This window comes from Saprolegnia diclina (genome assembly GCF_000281045.1).
Source record: "Saprolegnia diclina VS20 unplaced genomic scaffold supercont1.118, whole genome shotgun sequence".
Classification (NCBI taxonomy): Eukaryota; Oomycota; class Saprolegniomycetes; order Saprolegniales; family Saprolegniaceae; genus Saprolegnia; species Saprolegnia diclina.
This window is the reverse complement of record NW_008246185.1, coordinates 95,161-103,356: the sequence shown is the minus strand read 5'-3', so window position 1 is coordinate 103,356 and position 8,196 is coordinate 95,161. Positions and strand designations below refer to the sequence as shown.

At 58.2% G+C, this 8,196-nt stretch overlaps 3 protein-coding genes across 3 annotated transcripts; all 3 read right to left on the bottom strand.

The window, feature by feature from the left end:
• Positions 1-96: 96 nt before the first annotated feature.
• On the bottom strand, positions 97-1,108 carry SDRG_16210 (hypothetical protein; the record flags this gene model as incomplete). Its single annotated transcript, XM_008622411.1, has 2 exons — positions 160-1,108; positions 97-118 (listed from the first exon to the last, which is right to left on the bottom strand). Exons 1-2 carry the CDS (start codon positions 1,101-1,103, stop codon positions 97-99), a joined length of 966 nt encoding a protein of 321 aa, XP_008620633.1. The 5' UTR covers positions 1,104-1,108.
• A 791-nt stretch (positions 1,109-1,899) lies between these two features.
• On the bottom strand, positions 1,900-5,957 carry SDRG_16209 (hypothetical protein). The gene is made up of 10 exons (XM_008622410.1): positions 4,991-5,957; positions 4,831-4,945; positions 4,723-4,778; positions 4,596-4,677; positions 4,325-4,547; positions 3,597-3,824; positions 2,823-3,552; positions 2,655-2,775; positions 2,158-2,599; positions 1,900-2,109 (listed from the first exon to the last, which is right to left on the bottom strand). Exons 1-10 carry the CDS (start codon positions 5,940-5,942, stop codon positions 2,059-2,061), a joined length of 3,000 nt encoding a protein of 999 aa, XP_008620632.1. The 5' UTR covers positions 5,943-5,957; the 3' UTR covers positions 1,900-2,058.
• Positions 5,958-6,483: 526 nt separating this feature from the next.
• SDRG_16208 (hypothetical protein) lies at positions 6,484-8,165 on the bottom strand. Its single transcript, XM_008622409.1, has 6 exons — positions 7,409-8,165; positions 7,011-7,069; positions 6,901-6,964; positions 6,773-6,856; positions 6,652-6,724; positions 6,484-6,601 (listed from the first exon to the last, which is right to left on the bottom strand). The coding sequence occupies exons 1-6, from the start codon at positions 8,140-8,142 to the stop codon at positions 6,545-6,547; spliced, it is 1,071 nt and encodes a 356-aa protein (XP_008620631.1). The 5' UTR covers positions 8,143-8,165; the 3' UTR covers positions 6,484-6,544.
• Positions 8,166-8,196: the final 31 nt, after the last annotated feature.

Below are 8,196 nucleotides of genomic sequence, written 5' to 3'. Positions count from 1 at the left end.
GTGCTAGTGCGTACACCATGCGCGGAGGCTTCGGGACTGCGCTTCTTAAGATTAAGTCGGCGTCGTCCTTTGCCGATTGTTGCGATTGGCGCGTCATCATCGTCTTCGGTCGCGAGCGCTACGTTTTCATACATTTCGACATCTTGAGATCGCTGTGACGCACCCATGTCATCCTCGCTGCCGTCGACGTCACGGTCGATGGCTTTTGCGGCGGCGCGGAGGCTGGATGCTCGGCCATCCGCGCTTGTTGCCGTCGCTGGGTCGTGGCCCACAGCAGCTCGCACATGTGCTTGTAGAGTATCGCCAGCCGGCGCCAGCGAGTCATTAGCCGCCAAGTCGAGACACGACGATGTCCAGTGCTCAACCAGCCGACGTCGCATGTATGCATAGTCCCATGCAGGTTCGTCGGCACGCCAGGTTTCAAAGACGTCGACCATCGCCGGTGGGCACGCGTTGCAGAGCAGTGCCATCTTCAAGCGATCGGCAGCCGCCACAAGCCGCGCATCAGAGCCATGGCTTGGCACAAAGATGACGTCGACGAAGCGCTGGATGTGCTCCTCGACGCGCGTGAGGCCGTCGGGCAGCGCGTCGTCGTCGGCCAAACGTACGTTCTCCAGAAGACCAAAGAAGCGGCAGTCGTCCATGAGCACGTTGCCCTTGGCATGCAGGCTGGCCCAAAGCTCGTACGGCGACTTGCACATGCCGAGCTTGCTACAAAGGTGGGGCGACAGCGCCGAGAGCAAAAAGGATACAGCCGCTGCGACAGTGCGTGCTTGAACCGCCGCTGCCTCGGTCGCCATAGTGTCATCCACGTGCAAAATGATGGCATGCGTGCGCGCCAGTAGAGCTGCGCGAAACGCGGCCGACGGCAGCTCATGCGCCACGGGGGCCACGGCAACCTCGGCGGCGGCGTGGATCTCAGCGCGTCGGGCAGGCGAGATGGCCTCTGGGTCCGCGTAGTCGGGGACAGTGTAGTACTTGTGCAGGCGTTGCGCAGCTGCGGCGTCGAGGAAGGCGCGCTTCCACGCAGCGACGCCGCTCCAGTCGGCGAGCACCGGTCCCGTGTACCGAGGGCAATGGTTTGGCTTCTTGCTTGCTTGCATTTCCGATTGGCAGTTGGAGCTTGCGTTCTAACGCACATAACGTTGTGTTAGACCCGCGTAACGTTGTGTTAGACCCGCGTCGCCAATTAAAAATTGCATGGATCAGCATTAAAAATGTGTTATAACAAATCGGGCATCGCACTTGTCATTGGCTTTCGTGCTCTCGTAAGCTTATCTCAACTTCAAGGACCGGTTGAATTTGACGCTGGTGTGTCGGCGCTTTCTCGGAGTCGTGGGTTCGATGGACCTTCGGCTGTGGGGGCAGCACCAAGGTCATGCCTTTGTGCGTGGCTACGACATTGAGAGCAAGGCGTCCTGGCTCGTACAGCACCGTTACGCTCACGACCATTTCACTGCGTACAATATTGTCCTATTTCTCCATGAACATTATAACGACATCACCATTGTAGGAGGTCGCTGGAACGCCAAGGCGTTGCACCGGAAGCACACGGGCCAAGAGTGTTGTTAACGCGTACAAGGTGCACAAGCACCGCGAGAAAGATGCATATCCGATGGCCATAGTCACGTCGACGAGAGGGCGGTGCAGTCCGCTCGCAAGACGTGACCACGATGATCGAAGACCGAGCCAGCAAGCTCATTTGCAATTGGCTCATCACGCTCCAAGTCTCGTAGCTACTCTACGCTTTTAACCCACAAGTCCCTTCTTGGGCGGCGGCCTCCCAACACGAACCTCGTTCGTCTCATATGGACTTGCGTTTTAGCCTCGGGGACGACAACTGGCATTCCTGGCGCTAACGTCAATGACGCTATTCGTTATTGACCTAAGCGCTAAAATGCCCATCTCTGTGAGCTTGGGATAAGCCCACAAGTGCAGTCCGGTCGGTGGCACCGAGTCCCATCTGCAATACCAAGACACCACACATCGGCGACGTAAAGGGCGGACCCTCCCTTATACATAAGCAACGGGAGTGCTCTTTTGCATCAACCGTCGACGTTAGGCAGACGATGTGGCAGCAGACGTCGTCTTCATCCGCATCAGCTTGCTCTAACCTCGCAATGTCCACGACCTATTGCATCACATGCAAAGTACTACCTGAATCGCTCGGAACGAGCGGTTGACAAAGAGACCCTGCGCACGGCCACGCTCGTACATGACTTGGTCCGAGTCGGTGGTATTCGCAAGTGCTCTGCGCAAAAACTCGATCTCTTCCGGCTGGTACCTGCAGGTCTTCGCTGCACCACGGACCGACGGGCCGTCGTCAGATTCCGACTCGGTGCTGCTACCCTGCCCATCGCACTCGACCGTCTCTCTATTGCGGCATGTGGAAGGATGCAATAAGGACGGGTTGCTTCCATACGGCAGTGTTCCGGCATGCAGTCGCGCCGAGGACCGTGTGGCAACAACTTCTTCCTTGAGCTCGAAGGCGGTACCACCTATATTCCTAAGTGTCGAGATAAATTGACCGTGAGAGCTCGTACATCGCGGAGCCTTTGGCGCTGATTCGTGCGCGAGCCGCTTCCGCTTTTGTTGGTTGCTACTCAAGTAGAAACGTCGGCTCTTCAACATACTAGGTTGCGCAGTGTCTGTACCTCGTGCTAGTGCGTACACCATGCGCGGAGGCTTCGGGACTGCGCTTCTTAAGATTAAGTCGGCGTCGTCCTTTGCCGATTGTTGCGATTGGCGCGTCATCATCGTCTTCGGTCGCGAGCGCTACGTTTTCATACATTTCGACAGATCTTGAGGTCGCTGTGACGCACCCATGTCATCCTCGCTGCCGTCGACGTCACGGTCGATGGCTTTTGCGGCGGCGCGGGGGCTGGATGCTAGGTCATCCGCGCTTGTTGCCGTCGCTGGGCCGCAGACTGCGGCTGCAAGCGGCACCTCTAGCATATCGGCCACGGTTGCGGGCGGCGCATCAGGGATCAACACCTGTGGAGCATCGACGGCCCTTGCTGGTATGTTCTCGGCCAGAAAGCCGCCATGCAGCGACTTGGATTGCTCAACGAGCCGACGTCGCATGTATGCATAGTCCCAAGCAGGCTCGTCGGCGCGCCAAGCTTCAAAGGTGTCAGCCATATCTCCCAGACACGCGTTGCAGAGCAGTGCCATCTTCAAGCGGTCGGCAGCCGCTACAAGCCGCGCATCAGAGCCATGGCTTGGCACAAAGATGACGTCGACAAAGCGCTGGATGTGCTCCTCGACGCGTGCGAGGCCATGAAGGAGCTCGTCGTCGTCGGCCAAACGGACGTGCTCCAGAAGACCAAAGAGGCGGCAGTCGTCCATGAGCACGTAGCCCTTGTCGTGGATCTTGGTCCAGAGCGCGTACGGCGACTTGTCTGTTCCGAGATTGTTGCGGAGGCGGGGCGAGAGTGCCGAGAGCAGAAACGACACGGCCGCCGCCACATTGTGCGCTCGGACCGCCGCTTCCTCGGTCGTGACAGCGCCCGCCACGTACGCAATGATTGCGTGCGTGCGCGCGAGCAGAGCCTTGCCAAACGCGGCCGACGGCAGCTCATGTGCTACGGGCGCACGGCAATCTCGGCGGCGGCGTGGATCTCAGCGCGTCGGGCAGGCGAGATGGCCTCGGGGTCGGCGTAGTCGGGGACAGTGTAGTACTTGTGCAGGCCTTGTGCAGCTGCGGCGTCGAGGAAGCCGCGCTTCCACGCAGCGACGCCGCCCCAGTCGGCGAGCACCGGCCCCGTGTAGTGGTTTGGCTTGCCGTTTGCTTGCATTTCCAATTGGCAGTTGGAGCTTGCGTTCTAACGCGCACAACACATTTGTTAGATGCACGTTGCCCAATTATATTGCTTGAAATATTGGGTACGAACATGTTATGATAACTCTAACACCTGTGATGAGCTGGCACGCGCTGCGTGCAGCATGTATCTTCATGTTGTGATGTCCACGTTTACCGGTTTGGACGCCACCGTTGTACGAGGTCGCAAGCAAAGCCGCGAGCCAGTGCGACAAGCCGACAAATGCAGCCCGGTTGGTGGCAATGAGTCCCTTTGGCAGCACCAAACACCTGTAGTCGGCACCATCGCAGTCTCGGAACGAGTGGACTCACGATAGCCCGTCCCTTCTCGCCAACGAAAAACATCAAGCATGAGCACTCTCTTCAATGAGGAAGTAGACACACAATGTTCAACTTTAGGCAGACAATGTAGCAGCGGACGTGACGGTCTTCATCCGCAAAAGCTTCTTCTATCATCGCCAATGTCCACGACCTATTGCTTCAAGGGCGAGGAATTACCTGTACCGAGGACAACAATCGGTTGGCAAAGAGACCCTGCGCACGGCCGCGCTCGTAGATGATTTGGTCCGAGTCGGTGGTGTTCGCAAGTGCACTGCGCAAAAACTCGACCTCTTCTGGTTTGTACCTGCAGGTCTTTGCTGCATTACGGACCGACGTGCCGTCGTCGGATTCCGACTTGGTGCTGCTGCCATGAACGTCGCACTCGACTGGCGCGGCTCCCATGGCTCTATCGCGCAACATGGAAGGATGCAATTAGTATTGATTGCTTCCGTACCGCAGGGTTCCGGCGTGCAGTCGCGCCGACATTCTTTTGGGGACGGTTTTGTCCTTGAGCTCGAAGGCGGTACCACCTATAGCTTCAGGCCTGAGTGTCCAAAGAAATTGACCGTGAGAGCCCGTACATCGCGGAGCCTTCGCCGCTGATTCGGGCGCGAGCCGCTTGCGCTTTTGCTGATTGCTACGCAGGTACGAACCTCATGACTCCAACCATGGTTGCGCAGGGTTCGTACCTCGTGCTATTGTGCAAACCATGGACGGAGGATTCGGGGCGGCGCTTCTTAGGCCGGCCTCTTCCTCGATGCTGTGTTGCGATTGGCACGTCATCGTCATCGCCGGTGCTAAGCTCTACGGCTTCATGCGCATCGCCATCTTGCGGTCGCTGTGACTCACCCATGTCGTCCTCGCTGTCGTCGGCGTCACGTCCGATAACTTCGCTGGTGAGGCTGCATGGTATACCCGCTGCGCTCGTTGCCGATGATGGGTTGTGGGCCACGGCCTCCAGGCTTTTCGCCGTTGTCGCAGGCGGCGCAGCGACTGCTTGCGCATGTAGAGCATCGACTGCGGGCGCCGGCGAGGCATTGGCCACGAAGCCAAGATGCTGCAACTCGCACTGCTCGACGAGCCGACGCCGCATCGATGCATAGTTCCACACTGGTTCGTCGGCGCGCCAGGCTTCACAAACTTTGGCCATCAGTGGTGGACACGCGTTGCAGAGCAGTGCCATCTTCAAGCGGTCGGCAGCCGCTAAAAGCCGCGCATCAGAGCCATGGCTTGGCACAAAGATGACGTCGACGAAGCGCTGGATGTGCTCCTCGACGCGTGTGAGGCCGTCGGGCAGCTCGTCGTCGTTGGCAAAACGTACGTTTTCTAGGAGCTTGAAGAAGCGGCAGTCGTCCATGAGGACAAAGCCCTTGGCGTGTACCTCAGCCCAGAGCAGAGACGGCGACTTGCTCTCGTCGAGCTCGTCGCGAAGGTGGGGCGAGAGTGCCGACAGCAAAAAAGACACGGCCGCCGCCACGTTGTGTGCTCGGACTGCCGCTGCCTCGGCCGTCATGGCGGCGGTCACATGCGCAACGATCGCGTGGGCCCGCACTAGGACAGCGTCACCAAACGCGGCCGACGGCAAGTCGTGCGGCACGGGCGGCACGGCGGCCTCGGCGGCGGCGTGGATCTCGATGCGTCGGGCAGGTGAGATGGTCACTGGGTCCTCGTAGTCGTGGACAGTGTAGTACTGGTGCAGGCCGCGGGTTGCTGCGGCGTCGAGGAAGGCGCGCTTCCACGCAGCTACGCCGCCCCAGTCGGTGAGCATCAGCCCCGCGAATGGCGCCATGGCTCTTGGCATTTTGCGACGGTTCGCAGGTTCTCCGAACATGTGTTTCGATGCATTGTATCGAACAAGTGTTATTAGTGTGATGAGCTGGCACGCGCAGCGCACAGCAAAAACTACTGTCATCATAATGTCATAATGGAATTTTACTGAATCATCACTAATGTTGCTCAATGCCGCGTAACATGCGGCTCTGCAACGCCGACAGCGCAGTTGCGATTGGTATCCGATACCGGCGAGGCTCTCTGGACCAACTCGCCTTGTGGCTTGACAAGCTTCCATTCGCGCTACGGTCAGTGCAAGGTCAGCACTGCGATGTAGACGACTTTGTGCACAAGGAATGATATATCAACTTGATACTACTGGTAATCTCGGTGCGTCGTCGCCGCTACAGCCACTAGAGGCTGTCCGACCTCGAAGTATTACCGGACACCAGTACTGAGTCGGTCATACCAGCCAGTAGCACCTCCTGCATGTGCAGGTAGCAGTATGTCGCTAGTAGTAGATCTCTCAGATCTGAGCGAATGAATGATGCAGCGTTGTTGCAGGTGCACATCTCAAGATCAACAATAAATTTGGTATCAAAACCGAGTCGGGAGACACGAGAGGAGTTGATCTCACGTTTGAACCTCCGCCGCGGCCTTGCGCATGAGACGCAACCGATTGAGCTCGCTCTACAGACATAATTGTCAATACCGGTAGATTGGAAATGTCGCAGATTTACCCTAATATGTTTCGGGGGTTTGTTGATGAAGAGACCTTGGGCTTGCCCAAGCTGGAAGATCTCTCTTTGGCGTCTGCAATATTTCGAAGCCTCAAAAAATGCCAGCTCTGCTTGTGTGAACACTATAGGTTCAAGTTGCTTCTTGGCCGCGCTGGGGGTTGTGCGGCTGCTCGAATGCCCGTCGCCTGTAGGCGCCACTGCAGCTCTATCGTGTCACGTGAAAGACTGCAACACAGAGGGGTTGGGTACGGCTTAGCGCCAGCTTGCAGCTGTGATGGCAAGTGCGCGCGTACGACTTCGCCCTTGAGCTCGACTATTGCATGCTTCAAGAAACTTGGGCCGACCACGCAAGCTCGTACCTGGTGACGACGACGGCGGCGGCGATTTGTGCTTTCGCCGCTTGCTGCTCGCGTGGTGGCTACGCAAATCATGAGAAATTGGGAGGTCCCGAAGAGCATGGTCCGTACCTGTGTGAGCCATATGTTGCAGCTTCTGCACCGTGCTTTTTACGTTTACCATTTTTTCTCGGTCGTGTTGCGACTGGTACGCCTACGTCGTCATCGTTGGCTCGACACCTCATGCAGCATCGATAAAGGTACCTTGTGACGCGCTCGCGTCGTTGTTTCTGTCGACGCGCGCGATGGCGGTATCTCTGGTAGACACCGAGGTAGACTGTGCTTCAATGCTGGCGGCCCTTGGCGCAGCAACCACTGGTGCTACAACGACGGCCCTGGCCACAGAGTCTTGATGTTGCGACTGACACTGCTCGACAAGCCGACGCCGCATCGATGCATAGTCCCACACGGGCTCGTCGGCGCGCCAAGCCTCAAAGACGCGAGCCATTTCTAGCGGACACGCGTTGCAGAGCAGTGCCATCTTCAAGCGATCGGCAGCTGCCACAAGCCGCGCATCAGAGCCATGGCTTGGCACAAAGATGACGTTGACGAAGCGCTGGATGTGCTCCTCGACGCGTGCGAGGGCATGCGGGAGCTCGTCGTCGTCAGCAAATCGGACGTGCTCCAGAAGACCAAAGAGGCGGCAGTCGTCCATGAGCACGTAGCCCTTGTCGTGGATCTTAGTCCAGAGCGCGTACGGCGACTTGTAGTCGCCAAGCTCGTTGTGGAGATGGGGCGAGAGCGCCGAGAGTAGAAAGTCCACGGCTGCAATGGGGCGCACTCGGGCCGCTGCTTCCTCGGTCGTGACAGCGTGAGCCACGTACGCAATGATCGCGTGTGTGCGCGCCAGCAGAGCCTTGCCAAACGCTTTTGATGACAAGTCGTGTGCCACAGGCGCCACGGCAATCTCAGCAGCCGCGTGGATCTCAGCGCGTCGGGTAGGCGAGATGGTTGGGTCGATCGCATGGTCCTTCACTGTGTAGTACTCACGCAGGCCTTGCGCAGCTGCGGCGTCGAGGAAGCCGCGCTTCCACACAGCAACGTCGCCCCAGTCGGCGAGCACCGCCCCCGCGTACCGGTAGTTTGGCGCTTGCATCGATTTCGGATATCGCGACGATTGGCATTCTGCGTCTGAGTTCTAACAAGTGTT